This window comes from Kwoniella shandongensis, chromosome 2, assembly GCF_008629635.2.
Source record: "Kwoniella shandongensis chromosome 2, complete sequence".
Lineage (NCBI taxonomy): Eukaryota > Fungi > Basidiomycota > Tremellomycetes > Tremellales > Cryptococcaceae > Kwoniella > Kwoniella shandongensis.
In genome coordinates, this window is record NC_089288.1 from 1,191,485 (window position 1) to 1,209,101 (window position 17,617).

General features: G+C 50.8%; 8 protein-coding genes across 8 annotated transcripts; 4 read left to right on the forward strand and 4 right to left on the reverse strand.

The window, feature by feature from the left end:
• Nucleotides 1–93: 93 nt before the first annotated feature.
• On the reverse strand, nucleotides 94–2,087 carry CI109_101112 (uncharacterized protein; the record flags this gene model as incomplete). Its single annotated transcript, XM_032002765.1, has 6 exons — nucleotides 94–243; nucleotides 350–589; nucleotides 699–706; nucleotides 777–1,480; nucleotides 1,556–1,672; nucleotides 1,777–2,087. The coding sequence occupies 6 exons, from the start codon at nucleotides 2,085–2,087 to the stop codon at nucleotides 94–96; spliced, it is 1,530 nt and encodes a 509-aa protein (XP_031863104.1).
• Nucleotides 2,088–2,310: 223 nt separating this feature from the next.
• CI109_101113 (uncharacterized protein) lies at nucleotides 2,311–4,114 on the forward strand (the record flags this gene model as incomplete). The annotated part of the gene is made up of 8 exons (XM_032002766.1): nucleotides 2,311–2,478; nucleotides 2,586–2,643; nucleotides 2,712–2,845; nucleotides 2,908–3,030; nucleotides 3,095–3,182; nucleotides 3,251–3,272; nucleotides 3,329–3,458; nucleotides 3,602–4,114. 8 exons carry the CDS (start codon nucleotides 2,311–2,313, stop codon nucleotides 4,112–4,114), a joined length of 1,236 nt encoding a protein of 411 aa, XP_031863105.1.
• A 263-nt stretch (nucleotides 4,115–4,377) lies between these two features.
• CI109_101114 (uncharacterized protein) lies at nucleotides 4,378–7,997 on the reverse strand (the record flags this gene model as incomplete). Its single annotated transcript, XM_032002767.1, has 5 exons — nucleotides 4,378–4,420; nucleotides 4,478–5,441; nucleotides 5,517–6,283; nucleotides 6,340–7,717; nucleotides 7,811–7,997. The coding sequence occupies 5 exons, from the start codon at nucleotides 7,995–7,997 to the stop codon at nucleotides 4,378–4,380; spliced, it is 3,339 nt and encodes a 1,112-aa protein (XP_031863106.1).
• A 502-nt stretch (nucleotides 7,998–8,499) lies between these two features.
• CI109_101115 (uncharacterized protein) lies at nucleotides 8,500–10,445 on the reverse strand (the record flags this gene model as incomplete). The annotated part of the gene is made up of 4 exons (XM_032002768.1): nucleotides 8,500–9,370; nucleotides 9,437–9,875; nucleotides 9,949–10,145; nucleotides 10,219–10,445. 4 exons carry the CDS (start codon nucleotides 10,443–10,445, stop codon nucleotides 8,500–8,502), a joined length of 1,734 nt encoding a protein of 577 aa, XP_031863107.1.
• A 483-nt stretch (nucleotides 10,446–10,928) lies between these two features.
• Nucleotides 10,929–12,336, forward strand: CI109_101116 (cyclin-dependent kinase 1; the record flags this gene model as incomplete). The annotated part of the gene is made up of 7 exons (XM_032002769.1): nucleotides 10,929–10,971; nucleotides 11,085–11,244; nucleotides 11,366–11,489; nucleotides 11,586–11,756; nucleotides 11,827–11,990; nucleotides 12,055–12,233; nucleotides 12,287–12,336. The coding sequence occupies 7 exons, from the start codon at nucleotides 10,929–10,931 to the stop codon at nucleotides 12,334–12,336; spliced, it is 891 nt and encodes a 296-aa protein (XP_031863108.1).
• A 287-nt stretch (nucleotides 12,337–12,623) lies between these two features.
• Nucleotides 12,624–14,025, reverse strand: CI109_101117 (uncharacterized protein; the record flags this gene model as incomplete). The annotated part of the gene is made up of 3 exons (XM_032002770.1): nucleotides 12,624–13,474; nucleotides 13,671–13,808; nucleotides 13,911–14,025. 3 exons carry the CDS (start codon nucleotides 14,023–14,025, stop codon nucleotides 12,624–12,626), a joined length of 1,104 nt encoding a protein of 367 aa, XP_031863109.1.
• Nucleotides 14,026–14,312: 287 nt separating this feature from the next.
• Nucleotides 14,313–15,285, forward strand: CI109_101118 (uncharacterized protein; the record flags this gene model as incomplete). Its single annotated transcript, XM_032002771.1, has 6 exons — nucleotides 14,313–14,315; nucleotides 14,373–14,383; nucleotides 14,525–14,611; nucleotides 14,817–14,877; nucleotides 15,096–15,198; nucleotides 15,263–15,285. 6 exons carry the CDS (start codon nucleotides 14,313–14,315, stop codon nucleotides 15,283–15,285), a joined length of 288 nt encoding a protein of 95 aa, XP_031863110.1.
• Nucleotides 15,286–15,617: 332 nt separating this feature from the next.
• CI109_101119 (4-hydroxybenzoate polyprenyl transferase) lies at nucleotides 15,618–17,589 on the forward strand (the record flags this gene model as incomplete). The annotated part of the gene is made up of 6 exons (XM_032002772.1): nucleotides 15,618–16,014; nucleotides 16,226–16,378; nucleotides 16,580–16,697; nucleotides 16,818–16,903; nucleotides 16,975–17,108; nucleotides 17,263–17,589. The coding sequence occupies 6 exons, from the start codon at nucleotides 15,618–15,620 to the stop codon at nucleotides 17,587–17,589; spliced, it is 1,215 nt and encodes a 404-aa protein (XP_031863111.1).
• Nucleotides 17,590–17,617: the final 28 nt, after the last annotated feature.

The window sequence follows — 17,617 nt, forward strand, 5'->3', positions numbered from 1 at the left end:
AGTACTCGTAGTCTTGATAATGATAACGACCACACACATACATGAGAGTAGATGCATGTGCGTGAAGATGATGACTTAAGGTCATCATGATCATTATAGTTCTACTGGAGTATCGCCTCGTACGCCTTGGATTCGACGGATGGCAGACATCGCTTCCCGTTTACCTTCTACGAAACCCGTTTCGCGAGAAGCAGAGAGTGATTTGTTAAAGTAGTTCAGAGCTGTAGGCAGATCATTCTCCATCTACAAATCGTACGAGAAGTCAGCTTTGCTCCCGCCCTCTTTCCCAACTACGTATCCGCTGTTCTTCTGCAATCTCGTCACTGCGTGGCTCGGTTCACCTACTCACCTCTGCTAACATTCCTAGATTATGCAATCCAACAGCTTTTGCCCGCATACAGACTCCCAAAGCAGCTTCGGTGGGAGTTGTCGGAGTACCCTTGTTCACAGATTCGCCATCTGCTGATGATTCAGATAGGGCTTGTTGGGACAGTTGAAGGGAACGGAGGGACCATGATTTTGAGACTTTGAGCGATTTGGCAGAGGATGGGTGAGGGTGTAGGGCGTGTGAGGATATTGTCGTCATCAGCTGCGGGTGGGGGGAGGGACATGGTATCAGCTGTCAACCGGGAATCCGCGAGGCGGGGTTTCTTTTCTGAACAATCTGAGGATCAGAAAGGAAGTGTGCAGACACATACCATAGCAGCTAAGCGAGTCGAAACGAACGGTCTGTCAGCTTTGGATTTCTTTCCGCTATCGTGCCAGACCCGACCCACCTTGACACCTATCTCTCAGCGGGGGAGTCTCCTTACTTCCCGGAGGTAACAACAACGATGTGGCCTGCAACAACAACTGCGCAGCCATATCAAATTGTTTCTTTCTCGCATAAACCTCTGAGAGCGATTCCATCGTCATTCCCAAACCACGTTTATCGACTCTTCCACCTTCTTGTGAATCTTCTTCGGTCGGTTCGGGTGAATCAGGCAAGTTCACATCTCTCCCAAGGATCACTTGTCCACCGGTGCCGGGGGCAGTAGTGTTGGCGTTTAGACCGAGGTGTAACATCGCTGTTAATGCTGATGAGAGATGACTTTCGGCAGCTTCGTCCCATGTTTTGTATTTCGGACCGAGACTTGTCGTTGAAAACGATTGGGTTGAAGATGAGGCGATCTCGAGCGCTAATTGACCTAGTTTCTGACTCAATCCTATCGACCTAATATGATCTTTCTCACTCAACACATATCCCTCTCCGATCCATGCGTCTGACCCGGCACCATTCTTGGCGGAAGACCGTTGATATGCCGGTGCGAGAGGATCGGGTCCGAACATCTTGAGAGCTTTGTCGAGCTCTGTGTACGCTGCAACTCGCTGTCCTTTGATCTCAAGGACATTGGCCAGTTCGACGTATATTCCCGAGATCTTCAGTAAAGGATCGGGTTGGAGCTCGTTAGGTCCGATCTCCAGTGCAGTGAATAGTGCTCTAAGTAACCACAAATATACCTTGATCAGCGAGATAGTCATACTTGAGTTGATGAAGGAGGAAGACCCATCTCACTCTCGGAAGAACGCTTCGGCTTTGTTGTAATCCTGTCGTAACTTTGATTTCAGAGCAGCTCGTAGCGGCTTTCGAACAGCTTTGGGCCAGGTCGTAAGGGTGGAATAGAATTCCAGCCTAAAACATGATTGAGATTATCAGCGACGATTTCAAACTCCTGCTCGGTCTACTGAAGTGGAGCGTGGCTCGTGTACCCGACTCGCAATCGTGATCGCACTTACAAACCGTAGATCGTGACGAGAGCTCCGAAACCTATCAGACCACTAAAGATCCACGATACCCTCAGACCTTTCTTCCAAGCAGGACCCGCAGCCTCAGCATCACCCTCAGCGATTGGTTTCTTCGACTCGGCGTTGGCCTCGGTCTTGGACTGTGAGTTGGGCGGGACGGTAGACTGATATCGTCCAAACGGGGGAAGAGGACGAGTTACAGCGAGAGCGGAGCGGAGGAGAGGTCGTCCTCGTCCGCATGGGAGTGAAGACCGAGCGATGGTCGCGTTTCGCAGAAGGGTGGTAGGTGCGATCCTAGACATCGTTCTTGCTCTAGAGGGGGATGGAGTAATCAATGCAAGAAGTGTTGAAGGATGGAAGGCCGATCGACGATGTATCTACCTAAAGAGTCGGCTTCGAAATGTGGTTGAATCTCCTCCACTTTTGATGAAACATGAAATTGAACTCGAACCAACTTGACTCAATTTCCATCTCAACCTTTCTTCAATCTACATTCTACCGAACCATTTAGGGATCTCCAGCAGCATGAGCGTAGCAAGTCCACTTTCGCTATCACCCGCTCCTTCGGGAAGAGGTACAGCTCGACCTGCGGAACCTGTCCATACTCCTTCCGGTTCAGGATCAAGAGGTACCAGCTCGCCTAGGGGTTTTGATGTTATTGCGTCGTATAAGAGGGCCATAGAGGATGAGAAAGTGAGTTGTATTGGCTTCCATCATTCCTCCCCACTTCTATCGAAAAGAGATGGAGGGGGAACGATGTGAAGAGCTCTTCTTGCTGACTTGTTTCTGTGTGTGCTCAGGTCCCCCATCCTATTGCTGCTATTCTCGCTTTGGTCGAACTGATCGAAGCCTCGACTGGTGAGTGTTTCGTATAGCTCTGCTCACATACTATCGCTGACATGACAGCCTTTGCTGTACGCTCGCAGCATCAACCGTCACTGGACTCGCATCAGAATTGACAATTGGTCGAAAAACACTGATCAACACTCAAACCAGTCTCGGTGTGAGAGCGGGATGTCAACTCTGGGAGAGATTCTTTGCCCTTTCAGGCGGTGGCGAGGTGAGCCATCAACCATTCTATTAAATAGGATGGACAATGCTGATACTCTTGCTTTGGAACAGGACTTCCCGGCGTACAAACGAACTTTGATCTCACAAGGTCGGTCATTCTGCGCTATCACAGCTCCGCAATGCAGAGAGAAGATTGCAGAATTGGCCGTTGGTTTCCTCCGTGACGATTGTGTGGTGAGTCGGTCATACTCTCACATGAATCTCAGTACCATGCTGATTGCGATCTGTACTCGGGTAGATCCTCACACATAGTTACTCTCGAACTGTCATTCAGACTATCTTGAGAGCGCACAAACAACATAAGAGAATACGAGTCTATGTGACTGGTGCGTTTCTCTTCAACACTTTACCGCTAGAAAGTATGTAGCTGATCTTTGCGTTTGTTTTGTGACAGAGGCCCGGCCAACATGTCTAGGGTGAGCTGCGATCTGCTGTTCATCACTTGGAAAGCCTCAGCTGACTCGGAAAACAGAATGCGCACGCATCAAGTGCTCACAGCTCATGGTATCCCGTGTACCGTCGTGCTTGATAGCGCTGTTGCGTATGTGATGGAACGGGTGGACATGGTGTTGGTCGGATCTGAGGCGGTTGTCGAGAGTGGTGTACGTTGCGCCTTTCCCTTATCTTGCTTCCAAATCATTTCCCCTGCGACATTGCGCTTCTTCTGCTGCCTACCTGGTCAAGAGTCTGGATTTTATTTGACGGAAAGAGTATGATACTGACTTCACTTGGTTTACCGTCATAGGGTCTCGTATCGTCCGTTGGGACATACCAAGTCGCCTTGGTTGCCAAATCGATGCAAAAACCATTCTACGCTCTTGCCGAATCATACAAATTCCTACGACACTATCCTCTCTCGCAAACCGACTTACCTATCCCCTCATCGACTTCTCGACCTTCAATCCCATTAGAGTTCCCGTCTCTCATTCCAGCCTTATCACAAGCTTGGCATCCACCTACCAGTCTCTCGAGACCAAGTAGCTCCACACCCCAATCACGAACACCAGTGGCTCCTGCGACTCCACCCTCATTCGGGAGTATTGTCGATTCAGCCGCTGGGGGTGGACATGGTGGGAATGGTCCGACAGGTAGTGGGAAGGGATATTCCAGAGTCGAGATGACAAAAGAGATGGAGAGTATAAATCCTATGGTGGACGTTACGACACCGGACTTGATCGATTTCATCATCACAGATCTGGGAGCACCGTTGTCACCTACTTCGGTCAGTCAGTACCTCGTCGCTCAGTTCTCGTCGTAGTGAGGTGAATGGGGAGGAGGAGAACTGGTCTGATTGTCGACATCACGGGTCGAAGAAGCGGCGGTTAATGGTAGAGTTGGCGGCGACATGTGCATATGCGATATTTAATGCAACAGAGATTCCACGTACACGCACGCTTTTGCATACTCGTCTTATCATAGTCGTCCTGACGACTCATCTTACTATGCTACATGACACTTGACTCGACCGCTACCTCGTCGAGGCTTGCATCGAGCATTGTCCAATTTCTGTCACTTCATCGCTCATCGCGAGACGTTTCCATTCTTCTCGTCCTCGAGATATGCACTGCCGAGAAAGCAATCGAATCAGTCATTTTTCATACTTACAGTCTGCCGTACTCACCCTATGGCTTGCATCGGATCCCCATATCTCCTGAGATAAACTCTCAACACCGATCTTTCCGCATGGGGCAGGATATCGCCTATATGTCTCAATTCCTCTTCTTCTCTCGGTGTGCTCGTTCGTAATCCAACACCGCTCGACATGTTGGGAGCAGGTACAGTTCTCGTGCTGTCCATCGAATCTCTTGTGTTACCTCCTCGTAGCGGAGCTCCTTGTGTCATCCTTGCTAAGCCGGTATCAAGACTTGCTCTCCCACCACTGATAAGTTCTGCCCCTTGGAAAGAACCGCTCGTCAAGGATTGTGGAGGAGGAGTGTATGAGCCTCCTGAAGGTCGAGGTCCTCGAGGTCCCATCGGCATCGTCGAGTTGTTCCTCGGCACCGCAGTCGTAGGAGCGGAAACTTGTATCAATCCAGGACTATGTGGACTGGTGGATCTAGGTCCAGAGATCGGTAATCCCCTCACATCCTTTTTGTTCCCTCCTCCCCCAGAATATCCACCACCACCTGGCGGCCCGAGTGATAAAGATTCCTTCTTACCACTTCCTCGTCGACCGATAGCCGAGAAGAACCCCTTCTTGGAGGATGCGAAACTCGCAACGGATTGCATAGATTGTGATGGTTTCAGTCCACCTCCGCCTCCACCACTGCTACTGCCACTACCAGAGTAAGAGTAATTCAGTTGGGCTTGTAGTTGAGGATACGGTAGATTTGCAGGCAAGGCAGTAGGTTGATCGGCAGGATCGATAATTCGTTGGGATATCTCTCGAGCAGTATAAGAGTCTGCTCGCATAGGGAATTCTGACCCAGCTGATACGTTCCGCTGATGAGGTGTAGGGTCGTAAGGCGATAGCTGTTGATGAGGGAGAGGAATCGCACTCGGGACGCCGTTGCCTCGAACGCCTAGGGATGTAGCTCCGCCTTTCTTGCCGGGTATCCGAGCCACAGGACGATGAGCTTGAGCAACTGGATTCCAAACAAATCAGCAATTTTCTCGCTTGAGCGCAATGCAACCTGACCGAAGGAACACGCCCCACTGACCAGACGCAGCACACCATTCTCTCAATCCCGACTCGGACCTCGCCAACTCATTGATCGCCCGCGCATATCCTCTAGCCCTATCACCCGACGTTCTCAATCCCTTTATATTCCCATAAAGCATCGCAGCAGGCCACGGTCTCGCCGTGATGGACATGATCGTGGTCGTGGTCGTGGGTGGAGAATAGCTCTGAGCTTGACTCGACGACTCCTTTGAAAACAACGAAGACGTCTTGTGGTTCAATTCAGGTTGAGTGGTCGATCTGCCGTTCCCATACCCTTGTGCTTGTGTTTGTGATTGTGCTTGTACTGGAGCAGTGGCCGAAGACGTGGGATAGGCCGCAGTGCCGGGCAACGAAGCGCCCCTCATAGGTAACGAGGTAGGTGTGATGGGTCCTCTATCGTTCAACTCTGCAGCAGGTTGTAAACTCCCCAGCTTGATTGACATGTTTGGTTTCTCCCTCTTGCTCGGCTCGGCAATCGTAGGAGGTGGTGTATCCCTCGAATCGATCAAGCCAATCGCATCAATAGCGCCGCCTAGCATATCTGTTAGGTCGGCGATTGACGCAGAGGAAGGGAACGACGGTGAGGTGAATGTAGGTGTATGTTGTCGATCTGGGGAACGATCAGGTCGATGTGGTTGAGCTCTGCTTCGATCTGGAGAAGGCATAGGTGAGTTTGGCGTATGCGTTATTACAGGTAGCGTCTGTTGTATAGATGCAGGGGATGAAGCTGCTGAACGATCTATTTCCATCGCGGAGGCAACAAAACTGTACCGGTGAATTAGCATGCTACCCGCAAAAGTAAAGAGGTGAAGATCACTCACGGAGCTCGACGTGTACTTTTAGGAGGAGGTTCGGGACTCTTCTTTGGACTGGGATCTCTCCTCGCATTGCCCTTTCCTGAATTCGGCGTCCCAGACCTGACGTACGTATCAGGAGAGAGGAGATCGTCTTGACTTGGTGATAACATCGCCTCGACAATTGCTCCACTGCTGGTCGACGTCGTAGCCGGGAGAGTGGATCTTCTATCATTCCGGCCTTTCAACGTATCCTCGTCTTCCTCTTCTCCTCTGTCATCCTTGTTGATCTCGCCAAACTCGCTCTTCCACGCAGGTGCGCTGTTAGGCGTCTCATGGCGTGCCGCGGACGCAGGCGGTTCAGCGAAGTTGAGCTGATGCGCTGTAGACGGAGTATAGTAATTTCGTGGACTAACATCTGAGATCTGAGTAGGGGTCGCACGAGCTGAACCTGCTCCTGACCCGCTTGGTGACGTTCTCTGTTGCATATCTTGGCTGAAGAAGAGTTGAGGCGGTTTTAGATCTGGTCGTTCTTGGAAAGCCGGTGCCATAGGTGTACGATGTAGCGTTTCGTCGTTCGGTTCCCTCTCCGTTTCACCCGAATTGAGATCAGGTGTCACTGTCGAAGTTGAGTTGACGCTTGATCTGACCTCCCAATTTGGCTGTAACGAGGGATCTAGGAGTTGTTTCCTCAAATCTCCAGCTCCTGCTGCTCCTTCCGTTTCCGAAACTTCAACCTCAAGATCCAGCTCGCCGAAATGTAACTGTGCTCGGTAGTCTGACGATGCATAACCACTATCATTTGACCCGCTCGACGTGGAATCGTTCCTGTCCATCGGATATGGTCGTCCAGAGGGATAAGTATCGACTGCGCTATTCGGTGCTGTATTACTATTGTGAGTGGAATATTTGCTAGATTCGGACCAACCTCCGGGACTCTTGCCCTCTTGTGAGGGTGGTCCCGTTGCGTTAGGATTCTGAGGGATGTGAAGCCGTTGAGTGGCAGTAGTAGGAGTAGGATCAGAGTCGTCCATTTGCGGTAGACGAGGTGTACGTTCCGACGATTGATGTTGCTGTGGCTGTGGCTGTGGTGGTGGGAACGGATAAGGTGGGAATTCCGTTTGAGTGGGTGATAATTGCGAATGATTAGATCCTCCGGTTAAATTCCCATAACTCTTCGCGGCTCTCAGTTCGAACCCCTTCAGACTCGGTGCTGGCGATGGAGAAACCGAGAAAGCGAGACCGGAGCTTGGCGAAGGGGATACGGCGAGCGACGAGGAGGAAGAGGAAGCGCCGACTCCGGCTAAGGAGGACCAGTAGTAGTCCAGTCCGCCGGAAGTGTCGGTGGAACGACGACGTTGTAGACCTGGTCGAGGGAAAGATGATGATGAGACGGATGAGATCGCTGCGTGTGGGTGAGAGCTCAGTCAGTTTAGAGTAAGAAGGACATTTCTCCAAACCTATTGACAAATGAAGAGAATCAAGTAGAATCACTCACCACTCGGTGACCTAGCCATGTCTTCGCTTTGACCACTTCCCCCTCCTCCTACCGACGTTCCTAAGCCATTGAGTCCTGGCCCCGTCCCTTGTTGTTGCTGTGGCTGCGACCCTCCACCTATAGCTCCAGAAAGGAAGTTGCCAGCGGGGGAACGAGGTAGCGCATTTCTCGGCGCAGCGGACGTCATCTTCCTACACCTTCACCAGTAACCCGAAGGAGCTCAAGCAGGTGATGAGTGGCTTCGAGTGATCGAACGGATTGACAACAATGAGCGTATGTGGTATGGAGAGTTGCTTGGCGGTCTGTGCGGTGCGGGACGGTGCGGCGTTGCTGAACGGGCGTTTAAGCGTACAACGAGTCCAACTGTGGTGACTGATTAGGTATTGGACTCGTGCGGGGCTAGCGGGATCGTGATCATACGGTGGTCATCACGAGACGGTGGACAAACAGATTCACAGTTCGTCAAGTTGTGAGCAGAATGAATGTGGATACAGAGGTGCCGTAAACAAAGATTGCGATACTTTGCCGTTGACGTAGACGTGAGAAACGCAGATCACTCGCGTAGACTAAGTGGCGCGCGTTGTAACTTCCAGACTGCGCTTCTTCAAACTACAAGGGCCGTTGGGACGTCATGTATTCGAATCAAATATGCATAAGCGTCATCAATGTCATACTATGCAACTATATTATCACTCTACTTGTCCTGCGTTCACCCTGATCCAGAATGTAAACGTCTTGTACTCCTCTTTCCCCTTTTCTCCCTTTTCCGACACCTCATCCGCTCTGTAAGTATATCTCACTTCGAGATCGAATTCTACCTTCCCCTTGGCTTCTGGTAGGATTTCAACTTCCAAGCCTACTATACTTGTATTTCCCTTCTTCTCTACTCCCGTCTCTCCACGCGATCGTTTCTCTCTCGTACTTCCTCCAACCAAGATGCTCATTCGAGATTTCTTGCTCAACGTTCCCGTCCCGGTTCCAGTACCGGTGGTGACCGTCCCTTCTTCGCTGAAGCCCGCTTCACTGCCTCCCGCACCAAAAGTGGGGTCTTCCTCTGCTTCCTCTTCGTCGTATGCCCACGCATCTTTCAACGCGTTGATCGTGAAATGCTGCGTCGGTAAATACAAAAGGTGATTGGGCTCCGGTGCATTCTTCGGTCCGTGAGGTTGAGTGAGTCGGATCTGGATGGGATCGTACAACGGATTGGTCAGAGCCAGTGCGAAAGTGTAGACTTGTCCAGCTTCGAGTGGTCGATCCATTGATTCATCCTCCTCTTTCGTTAGTGGACCTTTCCCACGTAGACGTCGTTCTCGTCTTCTCATCTCAGCTTCTTCGGGAGATATCAGATTTTCCGAGGAACCACCACCAGCCGAGGAGCCAGAGGTGACACGCCGCTTTCTCCTCCCGAGCTCGGCATGGGGTAGGTAGTTCATTGCTACCATCTTGATCTTCATTCTGACGCTTTTCGTGTCCGGTTGAATGAGGAGATGACGACACGTAGGGTGAGGGCATCGTTTTGTGAGTTTGGTCTGAAGCGGTATACGTTGGGGCAGAATGGCACTATAGTCCAGCGTTAATCAATCGGTTCGACTTCTTGGCCGTCAATCGGTAGAGACCTGGACTTACCTCGCCATTCGATTCCCGTTCCAACTCTTATCCCACGTTCTATCTAACGTCGCCACTCCCGCCACTCCGCTGTACTCCAGTTTTTTCATCTTCTCCACATCTTCCAATCCACTCTCCAGGCCCAACTGCTTCCAACTCGTCTTGGATTCATATTCTCCCAGGACATCCCATCCTACCTTCTCCTTCTCTCCGTCTTTCCCCACACCCGAACCTCTCGGTCGGGCTCTCGCAGAAGAGCCCGCCATGCCGGAGAGGTCTCTATGAAGCGCTTTGGAAGCCATTTGAGTGAGGTGAGAGATATGTCTGAATGGCGCTCGGGTCGAACGAGGCGTTGGGATCGGAGGTGCGTTTGTAGAGATGTAAGAATCGAGATGCTCCTTGAGTGCATCAAATTCTGATTGTATTGGCTCGTTATGGGAGTGTGTTTTTTGCAATTGCACTGTGATTTGCTTGTTAGCTTCACCTCGTCACCCAGATCTAGTGGTCCGCAGGTTGAGAAGGAAAGAACGCACGAGCTATGCCTGTCGGTTTCTCGAATTCCCATCCGACCTCTTTACTACTCCACCTGCATCCGGAGCACGTTAAGATATACGGTGGTCCAGGTGCAGATGTCGTGGACGAGCTCGCTTCCCCGGACTGTATAGAGTCGGTCGCTTGTATGGACAAGCTTGACGAGCATTGTGGACATGAGAAGCAAGATCTCGCGCAGCTGTAATTATAACGACAATTGACATATGAGCTTTCCTCGCCTTATCATCAAGTACCTTCAACGAATCACTCACCGGTTCTTATCAGCTCGCACGTTGGCGCTAGGAACGTCAAAGAGACAATTCGGACAGAAATAGCTGGCCACTTCTACCGCTACGCACTGATCACATCGTACCGCATCGCATTCTTCGCAGAAATAGAGGTTGTGTAGCGGGGAGAAAGAGCTCGAGGAAGACGGATATGAAGGTGGCAGAGGAGAGATTGGCGGATCAAGATGTGAGCAAGCGTAGAGTAAGGACATGGAGGTGTGTGTGTCTGAAGGAGAACGGGCTATAGACAGAAGGTCAGACAAGATGAATGTTGGTTGTTATCCATCGCGGACAGAGGTGGACTTGATTGATGGAGGTAGAAGAACGGGATCAAATCTTCCCTCGTTCAAATCAAACCACGTGTCAAGGGGTGATTTCAAGTCTTTCGACGCGTCGAGCGTAGTTGGTGTCGTTCAACTACAATTCATGCAAGCCCCCGTTTCTCATCTTCAGCATCTATCTCATCGACACTGCACGACTTGCTCACGCCACTCTCTGTAGCTGTCATATCCTACTTCTCGGTACCAGCTTCGACTGACCGCCTACTGACAACCTCGACAACAACCTCGGCGAGTGCTACAATTATCCAATCGCGTACGACAAACAACGCACTTCGTTCATTCAACATCTATCAATCAACTCAGCGACTCCGACCTCTTCCATAGCTTGCATCTACACCCCTCCACCTCCCCATCATGTCGTTAGAGAACTACACCAAGCTCGAGAAGATTGGCGAAGGTACGTATCTCCGAAATCACTGAAAAGACGGTTCTCAACCCTTGTCCACTCTCGTTGCTCTTTGGCCGCCCTGTACTCTGCCTTTGGACCACGCTGATGTCCCATGTGCGCAGGTACCTACGGTGTTGTCTACAAAGCTCGAGATCTGACATCTGGTAACTTTGTCGCTCTCAAGAAGATCAGATTGGAAGCGGAAGATGAGGGTGTTCCGTCAACCTCCATTCGAGAGATCAGTTTGTTGAAAGAGTTGAGCAAGGATGATAACATCGTCAAGTGAGTGCAAGTGCCATGTCGTTACAATCACCACTGTGACTGCACCCGAAGACCTCCCTGTATAGCGTGAGGAAAGCAACCGCGGGTGATCGTGCTGATGTCCGTGCTCGTCACTCAATAGGCTCCTCGACATTGTCCACTCCGACGCAAAGCTTTACCTCGTATTCGAATTCCTCGATATGGACTTGAAAAAGTATATGGACACCATTGGCGACAAAGACGGTCTTGGCCCCAACATGGTCCGGGTAAGCGTCCTGTCTTTACTCCCCTGACACCCAGTGGCCCTCACCGGAACTATTAGGAGTCTCTTGCTGACCGCGATACCATTCATCTGCACGCAGAAATTCGCATACCAACTCATCAAAGGTCTTTACTACTGTCACGCACATCGAATCCTCCACCGAGATTTAAAACCTCAAAATCTGCTTATCAACAAGGAGGGTAACCTCAAGATTGCCGATTTCGGTCTGGCTCGAGCATTCGGCATTCCCCTTCGAACATACACTCATGAGGTGAGTTGTCTACACTGCCGACGCGGGTTCATAACAGCTCAAAACACATTACTAACAAAGGTTTTCTCAGGTCGTCACCCTTTGGTACCGTGCTCCCGAGGTCTTGCTTGGTTCAAGGCATTACTCCACGGCCATCGACATGTGGTCTGTAGGATGCATCTTTGCCGAAATGGCGATGCGACAACCGCTTTTCCCTGGTGATTCAGAGATCGACGAGATTTTCAGGATCTTCCGGTGAGTCTGACACGCTAAATATAACATGCTGTGACTCCATGCTGATCCCTTTGTGGACTTGTAGAGTCCTTGGTACACCCGACGAAGAGGTTTGGCCTGGAGTGAAGTCACTCCCCGACTACAAGCCGACTTTCCCCCAATGGAACCCTGTAGACCTCAAAGGTGCTGTCAAGGGTTTGGATGAGAACGGTCTAGACCTTCTGGCTCAGTCATTGATCTACGATCCCGCTCATCGAATCTCAGGTGAGTGCTACGGGATCTTCACATTGATGACGGATCGCTGACGCGCTGTATAGCCAAACGAGCACTCCAACACCCGTACTTTGCTTCCTCTATCATGTCTTAGTTTCGTCGTCTTCACGCTCATTCACACGTACCTTTACACACGACTCTACATCCTTCATCAGTTCTTATACACCTCATAGATACCCCTGTCATTCTCACTCTATTCTGGGCAGACCCAGACCCCACCGCACCGCTGCAAGCTGGGAGTGTCACCGTTCTTTTTTTGGCAGTTACTGGCTTTGTTCTTCTTCGTCTGATGCGTCAGGCAGTAGTAACAAGAGAAGAACGATGTATTGTATCGCTTTTGCATGGTTTGCATACAACGCATCGTCCGCACGGCGCATCCATTTATCCAAAATTTGCCCATTCAAGACTATAAAACTCTACTTCCGCTTTCTTCTCCTCATCCCCTCTCAATTGCACTTTGTCGCCCCTCTGACCATCATCCCAACAACATATCAAACCCGCTTTCTTAGTTCCCGTCCCCAATCTTCCCCAAGCGACAATCTCAGCTGGTCTGATTGGCTCGTCACGAACGATGACTTGTGATGTGAAATGCGCATGATAACGAAGATAGTCGCCGGGGTAGATGAGGTATTCTCCACCGAAACGAGGTCCAAGACCCATTCGCAAGTTTAGTGATTGGAGAGTTGTGAATACGCCAAGGAGGGCGTGGTCTCGCGGTGTGGTAGGGAAGGGGAAGAGAGGGTGGGGGAGTGTGGTGATGACGTTTTGTGACGAGGAGGTGGTGGAATGAACAGGATGAGAGGGGACTGTGTGGAAATATCCTGGAGAAGGTGTTGAGTCGGGTACCGGTGCTGATACTGCGGGTGTCGAAGCGGTCACTTTCGTCGGCAATGTTGACTTCGATGTCTCAGTGTTATCATTCTCCTTCGTCGTTACGTCTTTCCGTTCATCGCCACCAAACAACCCTTCTCCACCCTCATCTCCAGCTTCTGCAGCCCTCTTCGCTCTCTCTTTCTCCGCTTTCGCCTTTGCTCTCTTCTCCCTCTTCGCTCTCGCTTCCTCTCCTGCCTTTTCGAACTCGGCTTTGGACGCTGCTCTTCTTCGTATCTCATCTTCCTTCGCACGCTGTTCGAGCGCTTGGACACGTTTTATACGGGCGGCGGTATGTTGGGCGATCTCAGAGGGGGAGGGGACGGTAGGATTGAGAGATAGAGGGATGAGGTGGGCGATACCTGCGTTGACGAGAGAGTGTCTAGGTTAGTCAACGGACATGCGATTCTGGGCGGATCATTCGATTACACAGAATGGAAACAAACGGATGCTGGACCTCCTAATGAGATGCGGATGAGGATAGGGAGAGTTCGAGTGGTGCAAGTTGAGGTAGGGGTGATGTTTGACCGCAGATTGATTGAAGAATCTAAGACTCACCCTGCGTGACCAGATACGCCGTCTCTTCTTGCATCAACGTGAGAGGTAATCCCAAAAATCCATTCTGTTGAGATACACCGGGTAAAGTTCCAGCTCGTAGTCCCGATACGCTGTGAACGCAGTGCAGCGTAGCGGCGACTGTGATCCGAAGGAAAGCAAGTGATCAGCATATGCTCACAGGGACGATGATCGTCGTTCTCGTTTGATCTAGTTGACAAGGTAGAATGGTCGCTGGCTCACCTTGCGCATCCCATACTGTAGCTACCCCATTGACGAGGTACAGTGCTATCGAACCGTCTTTCGGCGCAGTACGCTGGCGTGTTGACGGTTCCCCGTTCTTAGGTATCGAGGCCATCGTGCGTTGTGTGTCGTGATCAGACTATGATGCTTGTTGACGTTGCCGTTGTTGTATAAGTGGTTGTGAGTTGTAGCTGGAAATTAATACAGTCGAGTGTCTCGTAAAGTGGAGGGACTGACGTGGTATATTTTAGCGAGCAGATCGTGATAAGCTCCGCGTTATGGTGGTGGTTGTGGACGCTCACTACCTCCATCTCTGACTTTGTCCGACTGTCGAAGTTCATGTCATATTGAATCCACTACGCTCCTTCTTCAATCCTCTGATACCCACAAGTACTCGCAAAGATGGTGAGCTGACGAAATCTACTTCTAGCGGGATCATGGCTGACACTCCCTAATTCGCAGTTGATCTTCTCGTGAGTGGTTCGCGCTTAGCTTCGACCTTCCTCCTCCAGCTATATGGACCGCCCAACGGTGACCAATCCAGCTGGACGGGGGAGCAGACATGACAACGCACGACTATGAAAGCTGATCAGGAACATCTCTCATTCCCGCAGCTTCTTCAAGACTCTTACCGACCAGGTCATAACCGTTGAGCTCAAGAATGATCTGTCAATAACAGGAACATTGAAATCTGTCGATCAGTGAGTGGTCCACTGAAAGCTATGTAATATTTCAAGTCATGCAGATGAAAAGGAGATGCCATGAGCGGCCACAAGTGATTCAAAGTTGAAGGAAGAGTAGGGGGATCTGCATAGCAGCGGGTGGCTGGTGGTCTTATGGCGGGATCGGGAACACTACTTTTAGTAGTCGTGAATCAATCGATAGCTAACGCTTTCAACCTTGCAGATTCCTCAACATCCGATTAGATAACATTTCAGTCGAAGACCCAGAACGACATCCTCACATGGTGAGTAGCGTTGACTCGTTTCAACTACGCGGCGAGTGAGAACGATGGAGAGTCTACGAGTTGCTCGGACACGATTTCGTGACCTGTGGGGGCGGTTATCTCATTCCCTTGACCGACTTTTCGACTTCCTACTATGCCCTTGAAACCTCTATCAGCACCTATGACTCAACTCGCTGCGTTGTATCTCAATAGTTGGCTGACATTAACGTTGAACGCAGATGGCGGTCAAGAACACCTTCATCCGAGGCTCCGTCGTGCGATACGTTAGGATGTCCGCAAAGTCCGTTGACACGACACTATTAGAAGATGCGACTCGACGAGGTGAGCTACGTGGTCCCGTATCCCCATAACGGGGTTGCTAGCTGACAGTCTGTGATTCTTGCAGAGGCGAAAGAGGGGAAGAAGTAGACAAGGGTCGAGCCTAGCAATGAAGGGGGAATGAGGAGTATCATACTATATACCAACGCATGAAGATATACCCCTTGTACTCGTGCGATGTTCATAGGTTACCCCAGCATGGCTGTCATTTTCAAAGCTTGAATTCATGCGTTTCGCAATATTGCGATAGAGTTCATAATGAGACACACAGACAAGCTTGACTTCAGGCACGACTACTGTTACTCGTTACTCAAGCCAAAAGTCAGATCCCCTAGTTGTAACCTCCGGTCCGACCGACTTTTCTACTTGTTATCTTCGTCATTTCGTCTCTTTGGATTTGCTCAAACTCTCGAGTTGGCAGGATGTTCCCCACGCTCATCCGCGCCACGCGGTGTGGTCGTCCCCTCTCCGTTTTGAGTGCGTCACGTTCCTCCTCGGTGCACTTCCGAACAGCGGCTTTCTCTTCAAATCCAAAACGAACAACCCCAACGATCCTCTCCACACTTTCCCCCACTCGTCGACTCACCACACCGTCCCCACCATCATCTTCTAAACCTCCCTCACTATCGTCTACTTCTATTCCTCCTGGGGCCAGCTCCGAGCTTGTCGATCCTACATCTTCCACGCCTGTCACGACGCCTGCAGCACCCAATATACTCGATAAGATCTTACCGAGATGGGCTATGGGTGCGAAGCCTTATTTGTTATTGACTAGGATAGATAAGCCGATAGGATCGATATTACTCTTCTGGCCATGTGGTGAGTCAGTGTGGTGCATCAACGGCACTTGTTATGGAAAGTGAAAGTTCCGGTCGACACTCGGTACTTGGGTGTATCTCCCCTAGGAAGAGTCGAATATTTATGGTTTACTCATGACTTGACTTGCTGGAGCTCGTATTCAACCAGACCAATATGACTTCAACCGGTGCTTGGTCGAAAGCGACGCTGACAACTACTCCATACTCCCTAGCATGGTCAATAACGATGGCCTCGACATTACACCAACTTCCCATAACCACACCACTCTTCTATCTCTCGTTGTTCGCGCTCGGATCAGTAGTCATGCGAGGTGCGGGATGTACTATCAACGATATGTGGGATAGCAAAATGGATGCGATGGTCGGTGAGTCATTTCTCCAAGCTTTGAGCTTCTGTGTCCTCCGTTCCACGTCGAATTCAGCCCGCCCGGCAGGGGGTATCCTACAAACTCGAAGCTTGTCGTCGGGACTAGGCAGGGCAGAGCCGAATAGAGGAGAAGATCTGTCTCTCGTGGACTGTGTCTTTGTCCATTTGTTGCTGACCCACACCTCTTGATTCCACTTAGAACGTACAAAAACACGTCCGATCGCAGCAGGGGATGTGACCCAATTCGGAGCACTCACTTTCCTCGGTGCGCAGATGAGTATCGGTCTCGCGATCCTCACCCAGCTCAATTGGTACAGGTGGGTCTAGGGCGCAAAGTCTTCCTCTCGCTCATCTCCTTGCCCAACTTATTTGCTGTGCCCAAAACTTCATTATGTCTCTGGAGTAGTGGCTAGTGGCTGACCCCTATGCCGGCGCAGTATCGTCCTTGGAGCATCCTCATTATCGCTCGTTGTGATCTATCCATTCATGAAACGAATCACCTATTACCCCCAAGTAGTCCTCGGTGAGTCTACCGCATCCTAGCTATGTCATCATGCGCATGTCCCACTAACATGAATCTTTCTCACTGCTTAGGCCTCGCTTTCAACTGGGGAGCATTCCTCGGCTGGTCAGCAGTTGCCGGTGCTGTAGACTGGACAATCGCTACCCCAATGTATGTCGGTGGAGCAGCTTGGTGTGTCATGTATGATATCATCTATGCTCATCAGGTGAGTGATGGCCCCCCCCTCACCCCCGGCTGCGGCTTGGCTGCGTTGTCGCATCGAGCTTTGCTATCACCTTGCCATCCAAAGGGTGACGTGATGGATCGTGGCTGGTCGGGTTTGATTGTATCCTGTGCTAAACTCTTCTTCCCCCTGTCAGGACAAGAAAGACGACGTTCTAGCCGGTGTCAAGTCCATGGCCCTTCGATTCCCCGACACTTCTAGAACCGTCATCTCTACCCTATCCGCCTCTTTCGTCTCTCTCCTCACTCTCACAGGCCACTTGGCAGGTCTCGGACCCCTCTACTACCTCATCTCATGTGGTGGCGCAGCCGCTCATCTCGCTTGGCAATGCGCCACTGTCAACTTTGACAGTCGACCGGATTGCTGGAGCAAGTTCTCAAGTAACGGTTATCTCGGCGGATTGGTTTGGTTGGGTATTGCGGCGGATTACGTTCAGCAGGTGCTGTTGGGTATTCCTGCTTGATCTGAATTGATTTGGGATCTGTGTTTTG